This window comes from Gobius niger (genome assembly GCF_951799975.1).
Source record: "Gobius niger genome assembly, chromosome: 16".
NCBI lineage: Eukaryota > Metazoa > Chordata > Actinopteri > Gobiiformes > Gobiidae > Gobius > Gobius niger.
This window is the reverse complement of record NC_136867.1, coordinates 29,996,207-30,018,852: the sequence shown is the minus strand read 5'-3', so window position 1 is coordinate 30,018,852 and position 22,646 is coordinate 29,996,207. Positions and strand designations below refer to the sequence as shown.

General features: G+C 41.5%; 1 protein-coding gene across 1 annotated transcript in view; it reads left to right on the top strand.

Moving 5' to 3' along the window:
* The window catches only part of ehd4 (EH-domain containing 4), a 66,672-nt gene that overhangs the window by 16,605 nt on the left and 27,421 nt on the right, over positions 1-22,646 (top strand). The window contains exons 2-3 of the mRNA XM_079573507.1: positions 3,155-3,331; positions 7,339-7,436. Of these exons, the coding sequence (XP_079429633.1) occupies positions 3,155-3,331; positions 7,339-7,436 (275 nt within the window). The remainder of the gene's footprint in view (positions 1-3,154; positions 3,332-7,338; positions 7,437-22,646) is intronic.

Sequence of the window (22,646 nt, the reverse complement as noted above, 5' to 3'; positions counted from 1 at the left end):
TAATTTTTTTTGTATTTTTTTGTCAATTATTTGTCAATTTTTTGTACATGTTTTGTCATATTTTTGTCTAATTTTCCTCCATTTTTGTAAATTTTTAAATCATGTTTTTGTCTAATTTTTATCAATTTTTGACATACTTTTGTCAATTTTTTGGTCAAATTTTTCTCTAATTTTTGCTCATTTTTCGTCTCTTTTTCGTAGCATTGTCGCCGCGTTCATGTCACATTTTTGCTGCTTCTTTGTCTCTTTTTTATCACTATTGAGTCGCTTTCTGTTGCTTTATTCATCGCGTTATTGCTTCTTTTCCGGCCCGTTTTTGTCATTTGAAAGCTAAGACCTACAAAGCCGACCTAAACCTTTTAGTCGCACGTTTTTGTCAGTCTTTTGTTGCTCTTTTGACGCCTTTATGTCATGTCTTTGCTCTGTTTTTGTTCAGTCTTTATCCCAGAGCCTGATTTGAAAGCTAAGACCTTGTAGTTTCTGAAGATATGTAGCAGGGGGAGGTCGGCGCGGAACAGGTCAAACCCGGAGCCCTGATGAATCGAGACCGTTCGTCGTATTGTTTTCCGCGTTTCAGGAAAAAACAAGATGGCGTCCGCTCTCTGTGAAGGCGTCGGCGTTTCCTGCTCCTCACACTTTTCATGATCCCTTTCAAAACAAAAGCACGGGCCAGTGAGGGGTCACCCAGGGGTCACTCAGGGGTCACCCAGGGGTCAGAGATGAACTTAAAGGAACAGGCCACCGTTCTTCCAGACTGAGACATGTTCTTACCTGAGCTTAGACGAGTTGATTTGTACCTTTCTGGTTTTTGTGTGTGCGCTCAGTCACGCAAAACAACCAAAGATGTTGTTAGCATTTGGCCTCTCCCAGTGTATTCCTATGGCTCCCAATGTGTTCCCAATGTGTTCCTTTGTGCCTGTTTGGAGCCATAGGAACACATTGGAACACATTGGGAGAGGCCAGTGTGTTCCTTTGTGCCCGTTTGGAGCCATAGGAACACATTGGAACACATTGGGAGAGGCCAGTGTGTTCCTTTGTGCCCGTTTGGAGCCATAGGAACACATTGGGAGAGGCCAATGTGTTCCTTTGTGCCCGTTTGGAGCCATAGGAACACATTGGAACACATTGGGAGAGGACAGTGTGTTCCTTTGTGCCCGTTTGGAGCCATAGGAACACATTGGAACACATTGGGAGAGGCCAATGTGTTCCTTTGTGCCCGTTTGGAGCCATAGGAACACATTGGAACATATTGGGAGAGGCCAGTGTGTTCCTTTGTGCCCGTTTGGAGCCATAGGAACACATTGGGAGAGGCCTGTATGTTCCTTTGTGCCCGTTTGGAGCCATAGGAACACATTGGAACACATTGGGAGAGGCCAGTGTGTTCCTTTGTGCCCGTTTGGAGCCATAGGAACACATTGGGAGAGGCCAATGTGTTCCTTTGTGCCCGTTTGGAGCCATAGGAACACATTGGAACACATTGGGAGAGACCAGTATGTTCCTTTGTGCCCGTTTGGAGCCATAGGAACACATTGGAACACATTGGGAGAGGCCAGTATGTTCCTTTGTGCCCGTTTGGAGCCATAGGAACACATTGGGAGAGGCCAATGTGTTCCTTTGTGCCCGTTTGGAGCCATAGGAACACATTGGAACACATTGGGAGAGGCCAGTGTGTTGCTTTGTGCCCGTTTGGAGCCATAGGAACACATTGGCCTCTCCCAATGTGTTCCTATGGCTCCAAACGGGCACAAAGACCAGGCAGGTACGTATCAGCTCTTCTAAGCTCAGGTGAGAACATATCTCTGGAAAAACGGTGGCCTGTCCCTTGAAATCATCATCATCTCCCCAGAAAAAGTCCAGTCTCAGACCCGTTTAGACTCCTTTTAGTCCGGATTTAGGATTTGTCATAATTTAAGGGAAAAGTGTCACAAAAACTAGAGCCGGGCGAGATCTCGTACACAGATCTTATAAGAGCTGTTGGGAAGTTGAACCTGATATTGTAAATTTGCATATTTTCCAATGTCAAGAAATGGGGGGAAAATGGAGAAAAAAATAAGGAAAAATTGTGGAAAAAAATCAGGAAGAATATTTTTAAAAGGGCAAAATTGGAAAAAAATTGGAAAAAAATTATGAAGAATATTTTTTAAAAAAGGCCCAAATTTAGAAAAAATCTGGAAAAATTGTGGAAAAAAATTATGAAGAATATTTTCAAAAAGGCCAAAAATTGAGAAAAATAATTGGCAAAAAATTAGAAAAAAATAAGGAAAAATTGTGGAAAAAAATCAGGAAGAATATTTTTAAAAAGGGCAAAAATTGAGAAAAAAAATGGCAAAAATTGAGAAAAAAATAGGGAAAAATTAAGATTTTTTTTTAGAAAAAATAAGGAAAAATTGTGCGGGAAAATAAGGAAAAATTGTGGAAAAAAATCAGGAAGAATATTTTTAAAAAGGGCAAAAATTGAGAAAAATAATTGGCAAAAAATTAGAAAAAAATCAGGAAAAATTAGGAAAAAAATTATGAAGAATATTTTTAAAAAGGGCAAAAAATGAGAAAAAAAATCAGGAAAAATTGTGGAAAAAAATTAGGAAGAATATTTTTAAAAAGAGGAAAAATTGAGAAAAAAATTGGCAAAAATTGAGAAAAAAAAGGAAAAAATGGTGGAAAAAAAATTAGGAAAAATATTTTTGAAAAGAGCAAAAATTTAGAAAAAAAAAGGAAAAAAATAGAAAGAAAATAGAAAAATTAGAGGAAAAATTAAAAATAAAAAAATTGGGGAAAATGTAATAAAATCCAGCAGAATGTGGCCAGGACATGTGTCTTTTTGAGCGACATAGCAGTGTAAATGATGTTTGTAAAGATATCTCTTCATCCTGGTTAAAATACTGAGATATTCATTTGTCATTATCGCTCAGCACGAACACAAACATCGACATTACCACATTCAAAGTGTTTATAGCTGAATGTTGCAGTTGTAGCAGCTCTACAATAATACAGACTCAGCTCAGGTCCAAACATGTGCAGAGCAGCTGATCGTCAGGAATAACAGCTCAGCCGTCCACAGGTCTGGATCCGTTCAGTCTTTGTGTTTGGATCCATCTGGAGCTTCTTCTCCTCCTCGTCAGTAAAAACTCCCCTCTCTCTCCTCTCGTTTTTGCAGATACCTCCTGGAGCAGGACTTTCCCGGGATGAGGATCGGCCCCGAACCCACGACCGACGGCTTCATCGCCGTGATGTACGGGGACAACGAGGGCGTCGTCCCCGGCAACGCCCTGGTGGTCGACCCCAAGAAACCGTTCAGGAAACTCAACGCCTTCGGGAACTCCTTCCTCAACCGGTACTGACGAGGACTACTATTACCAATACTACTACTATTATCAATACTACTAACTACTACTACTACTACTACCAATACTACTAACTACTATTATCAATACTACTAACTACTACAACCAATACTACTAACTAAAAATGAAATCTGCTCTATATTTCCCCCAAATGTGACATGTAAATTAGACAAAGTGATGTAATGCGTCAGTGCTGAACCATGTGGCACGTTTTTATGTTTGTGCAAAATTCTAGAGTCGATACATCGGGCCGATATTTGGGGATTTTACGATATCGGCTGTTGACCGATCTAGCGCAGAAAAAAGGTCCTGAAATGATGGAGACAGGGCTTTAAAACGAGTCCTCCCACAAACCCCTCGGCCTCAGGGATTTGTATTTTTGATCGCTCTGCTAATGCTAATGCTAATGCTAATGCTAATGCTTATGACAACGAACCAAAGCTGGGACAGAAACTCTGTTTGGATCACCTAAAGTTATACAATAAAACAAGAAAAAAGTATTTATTTTATTTACTATGAATTACTAATTAAGGATTATAGACCATATGGAAAAATTGGCCAAAAATAATTGTTTAGATTATCTCATTTTCGTCCATTTTTTAAATCAATTTTTTAAAATATTTTTTGTCATATTTTTGTCTTTTTTTTGTCAATTTTTTCGTCGTTTTTTGTCAATTTTTGGTCATATTTTTGTTTCATTTTCATACATTTTTAGTCAATTTTGTAATCGGATTTTTGTCTCATTTTCGTCAATTTTTTGTCAGATTTTTTTCATATTTTTTTCACTAAGATTATATTTACTAATTAAGGATTATAGGCCAGACATTTGGGAAAATTGGCTGAAAATATTATAATAGTTTATCTCATTTTCGTAAATTTTTGTCATTTTTTTGTAATAGTTTTGGTCAATTTTTTTAATCATATTTTGTCAATTTTTTGTCTTTTTTTGGTCTAATTTTTGTCAAATTTTAATCAATTTTTTGTCATATTTTTTTATACTAAGATTATATTAAGTAATTAAGGATTATAGGCCAGACATTTGGGAAAATCGGCCAAAAATATCGGCCGATCATATCGGCATCGGCCTTAGAAAAACCCGGCCGACCTCCTGTGTTTCTGAAAGGGTTGTGTTCAGTTACTTCAATTATGAGGAACTTTAGAAAATGCATCTCCTCCTCCTCCTCCTCCTCCTCCTTCTCTCCCTCCTCCTCCATCATCTTCTTCTTCTCCTCCTCCTTCTCATCCTCCTCCTCCTCCTTCTCTCCCTCCTCCTCCTCCTTCTTCTTCTTCTCCTCCTCCTTCTCATCCTCCTCCTTCTCTCCCTCCTCCTCCTCCTCCTCATGTTTAAATTTAGCCGTTTTCCAAACATGTGACAGGCGTGTGACGCACTGACGCTTCCCCCGGAAACAGCCGCTGTCGAAGGTTCCCCCCCCCCCCCCGAGTCCAAAACACTTGAGCTTCAGCTTCAGCTCGAGGCGTTTCAAGGAAGCGCCGCTTTTAAATTTAAACGTGGCCGTCAGGGTCAGGGGGCACTTCCTGTCCGTGCAGGAAGTGGCTGACAGTGAAGAGCGTCGGACACAAACACCCGTCACGTTTGGACAGTTACATAAGAGATTTATCACGGGAGGTCAGGACTCGGCCACGCCTCCTCAGACTCTGAAAACAGTCCGGATTTAAACTCATATGAATGTGCTGTCCTGTCTGCAGCTCACAGTGACTCCGGTTTTCTCCCATGAAAACAAACATTAAGCACTAATAACGTCAATGAATACATAACGACATAGAGCGGCTTTATAACGATCACACACTGAGTCTTCACGCATTTGTGGTGCAGACTTTTAACCAACGATGAACTGTAACCAGGGGCGTCGGACTGGGGGGGTAAAGGGTGCTGAGTACCCAGGGCCCAGAGCAGGGTGGGGGCCCTAACAAGTCCTGCAAAAAGCGTTCTGTATTGTACTTTCTAAGTTCCCTCATAATTGATCCTATAAGAATTGAACACAACCAGGCTGAAATACAACGGCTGCTAGACAGAATTAATGATGGATGAATTTAAAAATGTGCCAAATGGTTCAGCCGGCTTCAAATATGGTGCAAGACTAAATGAGCTTTTTTGTTCATGAGACAACATCTAGTATAATATTTCTTTTTTGCTAAAGAGCATTTTAATGCCTACTTTAAAGTCACACATTTGTTATTCCCAGCCCAAATATCCTCTGTCCCTGGTGCAGTCGTCCTGTTTAATGTGATGCTAATAATCATTATGCTGCAGAATATTCCACCACCAATTTAAATATCTATATCACTACCGGGATTGAAGGTTATTCAATTTCTGTAACTGAAGCCGATCCAGATGAACTTTCAAGTCAAACATCGAGTCCACAACAAACAAAAACAAAACAATGAACTAAGTATCCAGGACTAATCTAGATTTTTAGGTCGCTGTTTATTATAAATGACTGCGCTGTCAAACCACTGTTATGTGGTTAAAGAACAAGAAACATGAGGGGGGTCCAAAAAGATAGTTTGTACCTATAGGGCCCAGAATTTGGTGCTACGCCCCTGACTGTAACAGGTGTTTTTCAGGCAAGAGCGACTTCCAAGATGAACACACGCTTTTTTCCATTTTTTTTTTTTCATTTAATTTATTTATTTAATTCAAAAGTGATGTTATGCAATCACAATAAAACCGCCAACACAGTATGAATGAAACGGAGCAGAGGAGGAGAACAAGTCTTATAATATCTGCCCCTTTTGTTACTTCACACTTTACACTTCACACTGTTGTCCTTTGGAAAATGCTATGTCTACATACATATATTTACAGTCTTATGTTTATACATATGTATATTTACAGTATTAACAGATGTTTTTATATTCTATATTTAGTTTTTTCAATATATAAAATACAGAACCTTCGTATTCTTGAATGTTTACAAATGGTCAAAAAGAAACAAACCGTCGTATTCATGTTTATTCAAATCAAATATCCCACATTATTCATGTCCAAATACTTCATACTTTTTAACATTGTGGCTTTTATGTGTTTTTTAAACTCCAGGAGAGTTTCTGACTTTTTCACTTCTTTCTGGAGTTTATTCCATAAACTGATTCCTGTCACTGTAACAGTTCGTTCCATTGCTTTAGAATTGAACCTGGGTTTGTTAAAGACGTCTGTTCCTTTCAGATTATAGTGACTTTCTCTTTTCTCAAACATTTCTTGGATGTTCACTGGCAACATTTTTCTATTTACACTCTGAGCTGACGCGCGGCCGGAGCGTCTGACGCCCGGTGACATTTGTGACGAGCGTCTGACTTTAGTAGCACAAGCGTCCAACTACGGGCTTTAGTCGCGTTTGGTGTGGACGCAGCCTAACTCTGCCGCTGTTTTCCTCCGTCGCCGTGGAAACAACAGGTGTTTATTTGCAGTGTAGGTACAGTCGATTAAAAACCGGACCCGCCTCTGGAGCCGTGTTTGTCGGGACCCGGGCCACGCCTTGTTTGGACTCCACACACTCGGATACAAACGCTGACTGATGCCCCTGAAGCCCCTGATGCCCCTGATGCCCCTGATGCTCCTGAAGCCCCTGATGCCCCTGATGCCCCTGATGCTCCTGAAGCCCCTGATGCCCCTGATGCTCCTGATGCCCCTGAAGCCCCTCCAGTGTCAGGACATGGGGAATTTCTCCATTGTGAGATCAATAAATATGAGAAAATGAGGGAAAATGGGACAAAGTTGGGGAAAAAATTCTAATAATTGGAGAAAATATTGAGAAAAAGTTGGTTTGTTTCTGTTTGTGATGTTCACCATCGTTATGGAGTCAGTCCCACAAACGAGGAGATCTTCAGTCTTGTGGATGTGACCCAGGTCTGACTGAGACCCAGGTCTGACTGTGACCCAGGTCTGACTGTGACCCAGGTCTGACTGAGACCCAGGTCTGACTGAGACCCAGGTCTGACTGAGACCCAGGTCTGACTGAGATTTGTCCTTTTGCAGGTTCATCTGTTCTCAGATGAATAACCAGGTCCTGCAGAGCATCAGCATCATCGACACGCCGGGAATCCTGTCCGGAGAGAAGCAGCGCATCAGCCGAGGTCAGACCTGCTTTAATACTGACTTTACTGTCCCAGAGAGTCACAGAGTGTTGCTTTAACATCAGCCGAGGTCAGACTCCATATTATACTGACTTTACTGTCCCAGAGAGTCTCAGAGTGTTGCTTTAACATCAGCCGAGGTCAGACTCCATATTATACTGACTTATACTGTCCCAGAGAGTCACAGAGAGTCGCTTTAATACTGTCATATACTGTCCCAGAGAGTCACAGAGAGTCACTTTAATACTGTCATATACTGTCCCACAGAGTCACAGAGTGTCACTTTAATACTGTCATATACTGTCCCAGAGAGTCTCAGAGGTCACTTTAATACTGTCATATACTGTCCCAGAGTCACAGAGAGTCACTTTAATACTGTCATATACTGTCCCAGAGAGTCAGAGTGTCACTTTAACATCAGCCGAGGTCAGACCTGCTTTAATACTGTCATATACTGTCCCAGAGAGTCGCAGAGAGTCACTTTAATACTGTCATATACTGTCCCAGAGAGTCACAGAGAGTCACTTTAATACTGTCATATACTGTCACAGAGAGTCACAGAGAGTCACTTTAATACTGTCATATACTGTCCCAGAGTCACAGAGAGTCACTTTAATACTGTCATATACTGTCACAGAGAGTCACAGAGAGTCACTTTAATACTGTCATATACTGTCCCAGAGTCACAGAGAGTCACTTTAATACTGTCATATACTGTCCCAGAGAGTCACTTTAATACTGTCATATACTGTCCCAGAGAGTCACAGAGTGTCACTTTAATACTGTCATATACTGTCCCAGAGTCACAGAGAGTCACTTTAATACTGTCATATACTGTCCCAGAGAGTCACAGAGAGTCACTTTAATACTGTCATATACTGTCCCAGAGAGTCACTTTAATACTGTCATATACTGTCCCAGAGTCACAGAGAGTCACTTTAATACTGTCATATACTGTCCCAGAGAGTCAGAGTGTCACTTTAACATCAGCCGAGGTCAGACCTGCTTTAATACTGTCATATACTGTCCCAGAGAGTCGCAGAGAGTCACTTTAATACTGTCATATACTGTCCCAGAGAGTCACAGAGAGTCACTTTAATACTGTCATATACTGTCACAGAGAGTCACAGAGAGTCACTTTAATACTGTCATATACTGTCCCAGAGTCACAGAGAGTCACTTTAATACTGTCATATACTGTCCCAGAGAGTCACTTTAATACTGTCATATACTGTCCCAGAGAGTCACAGAGTGTCACTTTAATACTGTCATATACTGTCCCAGAGTCACAGAGAGTCACTTTAATACTGTCATATACTGTCCCAGAGAGTCACAGAGAGTCACTTTAATACTGTCATATACTGTCCCAGAGAGTCACTTTAATACTGTCATATACTGTCCCAGAGTCACAGAGAGTCACTTTAATACTGTCATATACTGTCCCAGAGAGTCACAGAGAGTCACTTTAATACTGTCATATACTGTCCCAGAGAGTCACTTTAATACTGTCATATACTGTCCCAGAGTCACAGAGAGTCACTTTAATACTGTCATATACTGTCCCAGAGAGTCAGAGTGTCACTTTAACATCAGCCGAGGTCAGACCTGCTTTAATACTGTCATATACTGTCCCAGAGAGTCGCAGAGAGTCACTTTAATACTGTCATATACTGTCCCAGAGAGTCACAGAGAGTCACTTTAATACTGTCATATACTGTCCCAGAGAGTCACAGAGAGTCACTTTAATACTGTCATATACTGTCCCAGAGAGTCACAGAGAGTCACTTTAATACTGTCATATACTGTCCCAGAGAGTCACTTTAATACTGTCATATACTGTCCCAGAGAGTCACTTTAATACTGTCATATACTGTCCCAGAGTCACAGAGAGTCACTTTAATACTGTCATATACTGTCCCAGAGAGTCAGAGTGTCACTTTAACATCAGCCGAGGTCAGACCTGCTTTAATACTGTCATATACTGTCCCAGAGAGTCGCAGAGAGTCACTTTAATACTGTCATATACTGTCCCAGAGAGTCACAGAGAGTCACTTTAATACTGTCATATACTGTCACAGAGAGTCACAGAGAGTCACTTTAATACTGTCATATACTGTCCCAGAGTCACAGAGAGTCACTTTAATACTGTCATATACTGTCCCAGAGAGTCACTTTAATACTGTCATATACTGTCCCAGAGAGTCATAGAGAGTCACTTTAATACTGTCATATACTGTCCCAGAGTGTCACTTTAATACTGTCATATACTGTCCCAGAATCACAGAGAGTCACTTTAACATCAGCCGAGGTCAGACTCTGCTTTAACATGAGCCGGTTCAGCCGTTTCCTGACTCACTGATCCTCCTTTAAAGAAACACAGCGGCGTTTTCCTCTCGTGTGAGCGTGTCATGAGTCCAGACCTGAGGCTGTTTCTGTTTCTGTGGGAATAAAACAAGTCTGAGCTTCGACAGCAGGACAGGCTCAGACACGACGTTTAAGGAGAGGATTAAACATGGAGGATTCTCACTGTGGGCAATGGAGTTTCCTCTTAAAGCAGAACTAAGTCACTCCTGCCCCTAGAGGCCGTCAGCGCCACTGCAGGTGTCGCACATGTTTGTTTTTACTCATTAATCGTCCGTGAGAGTAAATATTACACTGACAGAAAAGACAAAGGGACAGAGGGATATTCTTCATCCAGTTACACAATGGAGATCATTTTATTCACTGAAACTTGGCTGTAAATACTGTTTAAGTGGTGCTAGCCCGCAGTTAGCTTTGCCCGTTAGCCTGTTAGCTTCTCCTTCATGGTTGGTTAGTGCTAGATCGTCTGCTCCGGAGGGACAGTCTGCTGTGAAAACGTGAGATATCATGACACAAATTAAGGTTAGGGCCAGGGAAATGGTTAACCTCCCGCCTGAACCGAGAGGATCTTTTTCCTCACGTCATCAGATTTTTTTTCCAACATTTTTTTGCTGGGTGTTCAACTCATTTTAGTAACTTTTTTGTAATTTTTTATCACATTTTTGTCATTTTTTCATCCATTTTTAATCATATTTTTGTCATTTTTTCATCCATTTTTAATCATTTTTTTGTCACATTTTTGTCAATTTTTAATCATTTTTTTGTCACATTTTTGTCAATTTTTAATCATTTTTTTGTCACATTTTTGACATTTTTTTATCGTTTTTTTGGAATTTTTTGTCACATTTTTTCGTCCATTTTTAATAAATTTTTTGTCACTTTTTTGTCATTTTTTGTCACAAATTGTCACATTTTTGACATTTTTTCGTCCATTTTTCGTCAATTTTTTGTCACATTTTTATCAATTTTTTGTCCATTTTTGTGACATTTTTGTGAAATTTTTGCCACTTTTTCATAATTTTTTCGTCACTTTTTTGTCAATGTTTTCTCACTTTTTTGTCACATTTCCATCATTGTTTTGTTGCTATTTTCACAGCTTTTTTCCAGAAGCTTTTGGATTGGGGTAAAGCCAAACTGGGGAAAATGTGCTCGGTTCAGGTGGGAGTTAAGGGGTCAACCTTACGGATTAGGATTATTTGTATTTTTAGACAAACCAACTCATAGATCTATACAAACAGCAGACCGTCCCTCCGGAGCAGACGATCTAGCGCTAACCTTCATGGTTCCATTAGACAAAGCTTACAAATAGCACATAGACAAAGGAAAGACACATAAGGGTTGATTCTTCGTTCTTGGGTTCTGCATGGCGTGGATGTGGTGTGTGTGTGCTGAGCAGGTGTGAGATATGAATAATAAGAGAGAAAACAAAACAAAAAAGATGAAAGCAAATAGTAAATCATGGGAAACAAATCGTGGAACATGAAAAATGATGATAGTAACAAATAATAGTAAGGAAACAATAATATTAGATGTAAAGGTAAACTGAATGGGGTGATGGACATGAGGAAGGGTAAACATTCAAGATTGAAATCATATAAACCATTTAGATTTGGAGGAAGAAAAGGGAGAGAACAAGCAGGAAACTACAACATTAAGTCCTGCCCACCCCCACCTGCATCTCTGTCCTTGTGCGGTGCATTAAAAACCCATAGGGCAGTACATGATGCAGGTGAGGGAGCCTTATTCCAGAGCTCCTTAATGTTTTATATTTATTTTATTATTTATTTATTTTATTTTTGTGTTTGTTTTGTTTGTTTGTCTGTAATTGTTAAACACCAAGACTCCACAACAGTGTTTCCTTAACTTTGTGAAAGGAGTGAAACAGCGCCCCCAATTTGACGCTGGTGGTCAAAAAGTGAACTGCACCCATATTTACCTTTGAGAATGAATGGGAGAGAGTTAGTTTTAACCACACGCAGCGCAAAAGTCACTCTGTGGCTGGACAACAGAATTGTTTCGGCCCCACTTTGGGCACCCCTGCATTAGTGTGTGTTGGTGATTCAGGGTCGGGGGCAGCACCAGGGGAAGATGAAAGACCCCCCAATCATCCCATGAACACTTGTGTGACCCCAGAGGGATTTATTAAGGTGAACAAGTTACATAGTTCTGCTTTAACGTCTCAGTCTGAACTGTGTCGGAGCAAAAATCAGAACAAACTCTTTAAGTTTCTCTGGTGTTTTGTGGCTGTGAGATTTATCCAGGGAGTGACTCCAACATGGCTGCTCTCCCTGGTCTTTCCCACGCTGCTTCATTCACAAACACTGACAGGTTTGGTATCCACGTGTAGCACGAAAGGGACGTTTATCTTTATCCTGGTTTGTTCTGGAGCTCTGCTTTAGGGACGTTTATCTTTATCCTGGTTTGTTCTGGAGCTCGGCTTTATCTTTATCCTGGTTTGTTCTGGAGCTCGACTTTAGGGTCGTTTATTCTTTATCCTGGTTTGTTCTGGAGCTCGGCTTTAGGGACGTTTATCTTTATCCTGGTTTGTTCTGGAGCTCGGCTTTAGTGACGTTTATTCTTTATCCTGGTTTGTTCTGGAGCTCGGCTTTAGTGACGTTTATTCTTTATCCTGGTTTGTTCTGGAGCTCGACTTTAGTGACGTTTATTCTTTATCCTGGTTTGTTCTGGAGCTCGGCTTTAGGGACGTTTATCTTTATCCTGGTTTGTTCTGGAGCTCGGCTTTAGGGACGTTTATCTTTATCCTGGTTTGTTCTGGAGCTCGGCTTTAGGGACGTTTATTCTTTATCCTGGTTTGTTCTGGAGCTCGGCTTTAGGGTCGTTTATCTTTATCCTGGTTTGTTCTGGAGCTCGACTTTAGGGACGTTTATCTTTATCCTGGTTTGTTCTGGAGCTCGGCTTTAGGGTCGTTTATTCTTTATCCTGGTTTGTTCTGGAGCTCGGCTTTAGGGACGTTTATTCTTTATCCTGGTTTGTTCTGGAGCTCGGCTTTAGTGACGTTTATCTTTATCCTGGTTTGTTCTGGAGCTCGGCTTTAGGGACGTTTATTCTTTATCCTGGTTTGTTCTGGAGCTCGGCTTTAGGGACGTTTATCTTTATCCTGGTTTGTTCTGGAGCTCGGCTTTAGGGTCGTTTATCTTTATCCTGGTTTGTTCTGGAGCTCGACTTTAGGGACGTTTATCTTTATCCTGGTTTGTTCTGGAGCTCGACTTTAGGGACGTTTATTCTTTATCCTGGTTTGTTCTGGAGCTCGACTTTAGTGACGTTTATCTTTATCCTGGTTTGTTCTGGAGCTCGGCTTTAGGGACGTTTTATTCTTTATCCTGGTTTGTTCTGGAGCTCGGCTTTAGGGACGTTTTATTCTTTATCCTGGTTTGTTCTGGAGCTCGACTTTAGTGACGTTTATCTTTATCCTGGTTTGTTCTGGAGCTCGGCTTTAGGGACGTTTATCTTTATCCTGGTTTGTTCTGGAGCTCGGCTTTAGGGACGTTTATTCTTTATCCTGGTTTGTTCTGGAGCTCGACTTTAGGGACGTTTATCTTTATCCTGGTTTGTTCTGGAGCTCGGCTTTAGGGTCGTTTATTCTTTATCCTGGTTTGTTCTGGAGCTCGGCTTTAGGGACGTTTATTCTTTATCCTGGTTTGTTCTGGAGCTCGACTTTAGGGACGTTTATTCTTTATCCTGGTTTGTTCTGGAGCTCGACTTTAGGGACGTTTATCTTTATCCTGGTTTGTTCTGGAGCTCGGCTTTAGGGTCGTTTTAATCTTTATCCTGGTTTGTTCTGGAGCTCGGCTTTAGGGACGTTTATTCTTTATCCTGGTTTGTTCTGGAGCTCGACTTTAGGGCCGTTTATTCTTTATCCTGGTTTGTTCTGGAGCTCGGCTTTAGGGTCGTTTATCTTTATCCTGGTTTGTTCTGGAGCTCGGCTTTAGGGACGTTTATCTTTATCCTGGTTTGTTCTGGAGCTCGGCTTTAGGGACGTTTATCTTTATCCTGGTTTGTTCTGGAGCTCGGCTTTAGGGACGTTTATTCTTTATCCTGGTTTGTTCTGGAGCTCGGCTTTAGGGTCGTTTATTCTTTATCCTGGTTTGTTCTGGAGCTCGACTTTATCTTTATCCTGGTTTGTTCTGGAGCTCGGCTTTAGGGCCGTTTATTCTTTATCCTGGTTTGTTCTGGAGCTCGGCTTTAGGGTCGTTTATCTTTATCCTGGTTTGTTCTGGAGCTCGGCTTTAGGGCCGTTTATTCTTTATCCTGGTTTGTTCTGGAGCTCGGCTTTAGGGTCGTTTATCTTTATCCTGGTTTGTTCTGGAGCTCGGCTTTAAGGACGTTTATCTTTATCCTGGTTTGTTCTGGAGCTCGACTTTAGGGTCGTTTATCTTTATCCTGGTTTGTTCTGGAGCTCGACTTTAGGGCCGTTTATTCTTTATCCTGGTTTGTTCTGGAGCTCGGCTTTAGGGTCGTTTATCTTTATCCTGGTTTGTTCTGGAGCTCGGCTTTAGGGCCGTTTATTCTTTATCCTGGTTTGTTCTGGAGCTCGGCTTTAGGGTCGTTTATCTTTATCCTGGTTTGTTCTGGGGCTCGGCTTTAGGGCTGTTTTATTCTTTATCCTGGTTTGTTCTGGAGCTCGGCTTTAGGGACGTTTATTCTTTATCCTGGTTTGTTCTGGAGCTCGGCTTTAGGGACGTTTATCTTTATCCTGGTTTGTTCTGGAGCTCGGCTTTAGGGACGTTTATTCTTTATCCTGGTTTGTTCTGGAGCTCGGCTTTAGGGTCGTTTATTCTTTATCCTGGTTTGTTCTGGAGCTCGACTTTATCTTTATCCTGGTTTGTTCTGGAGCTCGGCTTTAGGGCCGTTTATTCTTTATCCTGGTTTGTTCTGGAGCTCGGCTTTAGGGTCGTTTATCTTTATCCTGGTTTGTTCTGGAGCTCGGCTTTAGGGCCGTTTATTCTTTATCCTGGTTTGTTCTGGAGCTCGGCTTTAGGGTCGTTTATCTTTATCCTGGTTTGTTCTGGAGCTCGGCTTTAGGGACGTTTATCTTTATCCTGGTTTGTTCTGGAGCTCGGCTTTAGGGTCGTTTATTCTTTATCCTGGTTTGTTCTGGAGCTCGACTTTAGGGACGTTTATCTTTATCCTGGTTTGTTCTGGAGCTCGGCTTTATCTTTATCCTGGTTTGTTCTGGAGCTCGGCTTTAGTGACGTTTATCTTTATCCTGGTTTGTTCTGGAGCTCGGCTTTAGGGACGTTTATCTTTATCCTGGTTTGTTCTGGAGCTCGGCTTTAGGGCCGTTTATTCTTTATCCTGGTTTGTTCTGGAGCTCGGCTTTAGGGACGTTTATCTTTATCCTGGTTTGTTCTGGAGCTCGACTTTAGGGACGTTTTATTCTTTATCCTGGTTTGTTCTGGAGCTCGGCTTTAGGGACGTTTATTCTTTATCCTGGTTTGTTCTGGAGCTCGGCTTTAGTGACGTTTATCTTTATCCTGGTTTGTTCTGGAGCTCGGCTTTAGGGACGTTTATTCTTTATCCTGGTTTGTTCTGGAGCTCGGCTTTAGGGACGTTTATTCTTTATTCTGGTTTGTTCTGGAGCTCGGCTTTAGGGACGTTTATCTTTATCCTGGTTTGTTCTGGAGCTCGGCTTTAGGGACGTTTTAATCTTTATCCTGGTTTGTTCTGGAGCTCGGCTTTAGGGTCGTTTATCTTTATCCTGGTTTGTTCTGGAGCTCGGCTTTAGTGACGTTTATCTTTATCCTGGTTTGTTCTGGAGCTCGGCTTTAGGGACGTTTATTCTTTATCCTGGTTTGTTCTGGAGCTCGGCTTTAGGGTCGTTTATCTTTATCCTGGTTTGTTCTGGAGCTCGGCTTTAGGGACGTTTATCTTTATCCTGGTTTGTTCTGGAGCTCGACTTTAGGGTCGTTTATCTTTATCCTGGTTTGTTCTGGAGCTCGGCTTTAGGGCCGTTTATTCTTTATCCTGGTTTGTTCTGGAGCTCGGCTTTAGGGTCGTTTATCTTTATCCTGGTTTGTTCTGGGGCTCGGCTTTAGGGCTGTTTTATTCTTTATCCTGGTTTGTTCTGGAGCTCGGCTTTAGGGACGTTTATTCTTTATCCTGGTTTGTTCTGGAGCTCGGCTTTAGGGACGTTTATCTTTATCCTGGTTTGTTCTGGAGCTCGGCTTTAGGGACGTTTATTCTTTATCCTGGTTTGTTCTGGAGCTCGGCTTTAGGGTCGTTTATTCTTTATCCTGGTTTGTTCTGGAGCTCGACTTTATCTTTATCCTGGTTTGTTCTGGAGCTCGGCTTTAGGGCCGTTTATTCTTTATCCTGGTTTGTTCTGGAGCTCGGCTTTAGGGTCGTTTATCTTTATCCTGGTTTGTTCTGGAGCTCGGCTTTAGGGCCGTTTATTCTTTATCCTGGTTTGTTCTGGAGCTCGGCTTTAGGGTCGTTTATCTTTATCCTGGTTTGTTCTGGAGCTCGGCTTTAGGGACGTTTATCTTTATCCTGGTTTGTTCTGGAGCTCGGCTTTAGGGTCGTTTATTCTTTATCCTGGTTTGTTCTGGAGCTCGACTTTAGGGACGTTTATCTTTATCCTGGTTTGTTCTGGAGCTCGGCTTTATCTTTATCCTGGTTTGTTCTGGAGCTCGGCTTTAGTGACGTTTATCTTTATCCTGGTTTGTTCTGGAGCTCGGCTTTAGGGACGTTTATCTTTATCCTGGTTTGTTCTGGAGCTCGGCTTTAGGGCCGTTTATTCTTTATCCTGGTTTGTTCTGGAGCTCGGCTTTAGGGACGTTTATCTTTATCCTGGTTTGTTCTGGAGCTCGACTTTAGGGACGTTTTATTCTTTATCCTGGTTTGTTCTGGAGCTCGGCTTTAGGGACGTTTATTCTTTATCCTGGTTTGTTCTGGAGCTCGGCTTTAGTGACGTTTATCTTTATCCTGGTTTGTTCTGGAGCTCGGCTTTAGGGACGTTTATTCTTTATCCTGGTTTGTTCTGGAGCTCGGCTTTAGGGACGTTTATTCTTTATTCTGGTTTGTTCTGGAGCTCGGCTTTAGGGACGTTTATCTTTATCCTGGTTTGTTCTGGAGCTCGGCTTTAGGGACGTTTTAATCTTTATCCTGGTTTGTTCTGGAGCTCGGCTTTAGGGTCGTTTATCTTTATCCTGGTTTGTTCTGGAGCTCGGCTTTAGTGACGTTTATCTTTATCCTGGTTTGTTCTGGAGCTCGGCTTTAGGGACGTTTATTCTTTATCCTGGTTTGTTCTGGAGCTCGGCTTTAGGGTCGTTTATCTTTATCCTGGTTTGTTCTGGAGCTCGGCTTTAGGGACGTTTATCTTTATCCTGGTTTGTTCTGGAGCTCGGCTTTAGGGTCGTTTATCTTTATCCTGGTTTGTTCTGGAGCTCGGCTTTAGGGACGTTTATCTTTATCCTGGTTTGTTCTGGAGCTCGGCTTTAGGGACGTTTATTCTTTATCCTGGTTTGTTCTGGAGCTCGGCTTTAGGGACGTTTATCTTTATCCTGGTTTGTTCTGGAGCTCGGCTTTAGTGACGTTTATCTTTATCCTGGTTTGTTCTGGAGCTCAGCTTTAGCGACGTTTATCTTTATCCTGGTTTGTTCTGGAGCTCAGCTTTAGGGACGTTTATTCTTTATCCTGGTTTGTTCTGGAGCTCGGCTTTAGGGACGTTTATCTTTATCCTGGTTTGTTCTGGAGCTCAGCTTTAGCGACGTTTATCTTTATCCTGGTTTGTTCTGGAGCTCGGCTTTAGGGACGTTTATTCTTTATCCTGGTTTGTTCTGGAGCTCGGCTTTAGGGACGTTTATCTTTATCCTGGTTTGTTCTGGAGCTCGGCTTTAGGGACGTTTATCTTTATCCTGGTTTGTTCTGGAGCTCGGCTTTAGGGCCGTTTTATTCTTTATCCTGGTTTGTTCTGGAGCTCGGCTTTAGGGTCGTTTTATTCTTTATCCTGGTTTGTTCTGGAGCTCGGCTTTAGGGACGTTTATCTTTATCCTGGTTTGTTCTGGAGCTCGGCCTCGGCTTTAGGGACGTTTATCTTTATCCTGGTTTGTTCTGGATCTCGGCCTCGGCTTTAGGGAAGTGTCAGTTTCGTGCGGCTCTTGCGAAAGTCCGATTCTCTGGACTCAGGAAACAGACGGAGACAAACAGGAAGTGAAGGACAAGATGGCCGCCCCTCGGTGACCTGTCCGCCCTGTGCACGTGAGAAGTGTGCACGTGAGAAGTGTGCACGTGGAGCATGCACTTCAGAAAGTCCAGGATCTGATGCTGTTGGTCCAGGGACAGAATGAAAGTGATTTCCAGTTCAAAGAAATTCAATTTATTTTTTCCCCATTTTTTACTACAAATATTTTCCCCCAGTTTTTCCACATTTTTTCCCCGTCTCTCTATGTTTCTTCTCAGTCTTTTCTGCCAAACGTTTGCCCCATGTTTGCCTATTGTAGACCAGTGTTCCCCAACCAGGGGTGCGGGGACCCCTCGGGGTACTTGGACTTACCTCAGATTTAAAAAGGAGGGGAAAGAGATAGTGTCAATATTACTTCCAAATAAAAGTTAGTTTTAATGATGATTCTGAGTAAAAGGCTTGACTTTGAGAGTATTTTTGCTGTATTTTGAATATTACTCTCTACTAAACACTGAATAATCCATGTTTAGTTGATTTTGGCAGATCTTTGAAGTGGGGGGGAACTCGGAGTATAAAGTAATGCCTCACGGGGAACATGGGACAAAAAAGGTTGGGAACCACTGGACTAATGTCGTCCTAAACCCCAGTGGCTCAGTGGTTAGTGGTTCTCACACAGAGGGGCGGGGCCTGAGCTGAGGTCATTCTGTTCCCTCCTGCCCTGCACTACAGCGTAAATGTGTTCGCTCTTCGTCCATTATCCACGGTATGTGCACTGGTGTGTGCCACTGTAGGCCCCGTGTGGATTCTCGCTTAGGGCCCCAGAAGGTCCAGCACCGGCTCTGATCACATGCGTGCACTTTGAGAAGACCGGCTCTGCTCACACGCGTGCACTTTGAGACCATCATGCCTGTGTTACTTCACGGCTCCATTATTGTAGCGCCCGGTTCGCCCGTGTGGACCAGTCCCACTCTTAAACCACGGGCCCCTGTGTGTTTTAGAATCCATTTGAAATGTTACTGGTTGTTTTTAAAGCTTGAATGGCTCGGGCTCCTCTTATGTAGTTTCTTTTTCAGTAGTACTTTTTTAGTATCGGTATCAGAAAAGTATCGTTCAGGTGTCGTTTTCCTCAGAGGCAGATTTGTTGTTGGGGCGTGGTTTTCGGGGCAGAGGGAGTGACGTTTTTATTTATTTTTCATCATTTGTATTTATTTTTTTCATCATTTTTTTAAATCATTTTTATTTATTTTTTCATTTTTTTCATCATTTTTTTTTTTTTTTCATCATTTTTATTTATTTTTTTTCATCATTTTTTGTTATTTTTTTTCATCATTTTTTGTTATTTCTTCATTTTTTCATCATTTTTTTGTTTTGTTTTTTCATCATTTTTTGTTTTTGTTTCTTTTTGTCGCTGTTTTAGATTTGGTTAAAGTCGTGCTGGAGAAAACGCGCTGGGTTCAGGCGGGGGGTCAGAGGTTAAACAGATTCATTCACAGTCTCTGTACTGTTGCTTCAGTACTTTGTGTTCAGACGTGAGTGAGCAGAGCAGGAGCAGGGCTGAGTATGTGGGGGGGGGTGTGGAGCGGGTGGAGCCGTCAGGGTGGAGCAGCAGTGACTTAATGATACAGTCACTAAACAGAGAAGCAAAGACTGAGAAGCAGAGAAAGAAAAGAGTCTCCAACAGTTAACCCCGAAACTCCCGCCTGAACCGAGCACGTTTTCTCCAGTTTGGCTTTACCCCAATCCAAAAGCTTCTGGAAAAAAAGGTGAGGAAATAGCAACAAAACTGAGATGAAAACAATGATGGAAATGTGACAAAAAAGTGAGAAAACATCGGCAAAAAAAAAAAGTATGAAAAAGTGGCAAAAATATCACAAGAAATTGACAAAAAAATGACGAAAAAATTGACAAAAAATTGAAAAAAAATGACAAAAAAAATGACAAAAATTAGATAAAAAATTGACAAAAAATTACAAAAAATTGACACAAAAATTACAAAAAAATTACAAAAAAATTACAAAAAAATTACAAAAAAATCACAAATTTGTGACAAAAAAAATGACAAAAAATAACAAAAAAATGACCAAAAATTGACAAAAAAAGACAAAAATGTGCCAAAAAAATGCCAAAAAAATGACTAAATGTGACAAAAATGTGATAAAAAAATGACAAAAATGTGATAAAAATTTGACAAAAAATTACAAAAAAATTACAAAAAAAATACAAAAAAATTACAAAAAAGTTAAAAAATGAGTTGAATACCCAACAAAAAAATGATGGAAAAAAACAATCTGCTGACGTGAGGAAAAAGATCCTCTCGGTCCAGGCGGGAGTTAAGGGGTTAAAGGCACAGGACGTTTCTGTCATGGTGGAAGGAGAAACACGGCGTCTCATTACAAAAACATCTGTATCAGTTTGTTATAAAGTTAAAGCAGTTTCACTTTGATGGTTTGTGCTGAAAGTCGGGTACAGGGCCTTTAATCCTGACTCACCAGAGGACTCTGTGCTGATACTCTGTGCTGATCCTGAGCCCGACTCGCCGTCCCCCGAGGTCAGGGGGGCGTGGCCTGATAACGGTTTATTCACAAGCGACTCTTTGTGCTGGAGCTCCTCGTGCGGGTCATGATTTCTAAAATAACTTCTGGTGCCGTGTTTGGTTCCTCCCTGTCAGACTGAACAGGACAGTGCAATAATCTCTGTGAGTGGCTGGTGGCACAGACTGGCAGCCTCGCGTCCGTCAGTCTGCCCCGGGGTCATCTCTGGCTCTTCCCACAGAGCGCGGGGTGAATCATGACTCCAGTGACCTCTGACCTCCTGTGTCTGTGGAGAATGTCCTTATGACCGAGTGCATTCTCTCCAGAACGGCTTTACCCAAATCTAAAGGCTTCTCACAGCCTGCAGGCCAGTGTGGCGCCGATATCTGTGTGTATTCAGTTGTTGTTTTTTGGTCTGAAGACATTTTTACAGATTTATCTTTATTGAATAGGAAACATTAACCCCTTCGTCAGTTTTTTATAACATTTTTTGTCATTTTTTGGTCAAATGTTCATCACATTTTTGTCACATTTTTGTAATTTTTTTGTTATTTTTTGTCATTTTTTCGTCATTTTTTGTCACTTTTTATCACAATTTTGTCACATTTTTGTCATTTTTTTGTCAAATTTTTATCACAATTTTGTCAAATTTTTATCACAATTTTGTCAAATTTTTATCACAATTTTGTAATTTTTTCATCAATTTTCTGTCATTTTTTTGTCACATTTTTTGCCAATTTTTTATCACATTTTTGTCATTTTTTGTTCCAATTTTTATTACAATTTTGTCACATTTTTGTCATTTTTTGGTCAATTTTTTATCACATTTTTGTCATTTTTTGTCATTTTTTTGTCAATTTTTTATCACATTTTTGTCAGTTTTATATATTTTTTTGTCAAATTTTAGTCATATTTTTTTCATTTTTTCGTCAATTTTTTTGTCATTTTCTTGTGTCATTTTTGTGACATTTTTGCCACTTTATCATCAATTTTTCGTCACATTTTTATGTTGATGTTTTCTCACTTTTTCCTCACATTTCCTTCATTGTTTTCAGTTTTGTTGCTATTTCCTCACCTTTTTTCCAGAAGCTTTTGGATTGGGGTAAAGCCAAACTGGAGAAAACGTGCTTGCTTCAGGCGGGAGTTAAGGGGTTTTTACAACGACCTGCCCAAACAAAATCTAAATTCTGACATGATACAAGCTGTTTCTTTGTGTTTCTCCCCTTTGAAAGCTCAGGCCTACGAAACTGATCCAAACGGAGCTTTTCCCCTGTGTTGTCGTCACTTTCTTGTTGCTCTTTTTAGCCATTTTTGTCTCTTTTTTGTTGTGTTTTTGTCGCTTTTAGATTTGGTTAAAGGCGCTGTCGGTGAAGGCGGGACTTAAGAGGTTAAATGTTCTGTATAAACCTGTGAGTCCTGCTGCTGCTGCTGCTGTGACATCATGGCTGCAGGTCGGGGAGTTCGGGGCTGTTGCATCATGGGAAACGTAGTGAATGTGGGCGTGTGTCCGGGACGAGGCCCAGAGGAATCTGACCGGCGCTCGGAGCCAGGATGAGTCACTCGGACCGGGGCCCGGCCTGAGCGAGGAGGACCCGTGCTCGCTGTAAAGGCCAGTCGTGTTGACAGTCAAACATAAAGCTTCGTCACCCCTCCCTCTGTCAACACAGGAGGAGCAGGACGGGATGTTATGGATGAAAACAAGGGACGAACTCACTCTTATGACTCTTTATTAAAGGGATGATGCGCACGTTTTACAGGGACTGGACTGTTACTATGGCAACCCCAAAACAATGAGGAAAACACAAGCAAAACATCAATGAAACAAGGGAAGTAAAGCTACAGCGTCATCAAAACTAGACCATAGTGAAGTCAGATCAGATAAAGCATTATAATGAATGAGGTCATCATTTTAATATGGACTGTTTAGATCTTAAAGGGGAGGTGTTATGCAAAGTGGACTTTTTCAAGCTTTCCGTCATGTTATTCTGTCACTCCCTCATTAAAAACATGCCTGAAGTGTTGCCTTGGCACATTCACGTATTTCTGAGTCATCTGTAAAAACTCTGATGGCGGCCATTTTAGGGATAGGTTTGCCTGAGTCCTCCTAGGAACGCCCCCACCTCCTGGAGACGCCCCCGAGCCGAGTGACCAACCACTGCTCCTCAGCAGAACCCC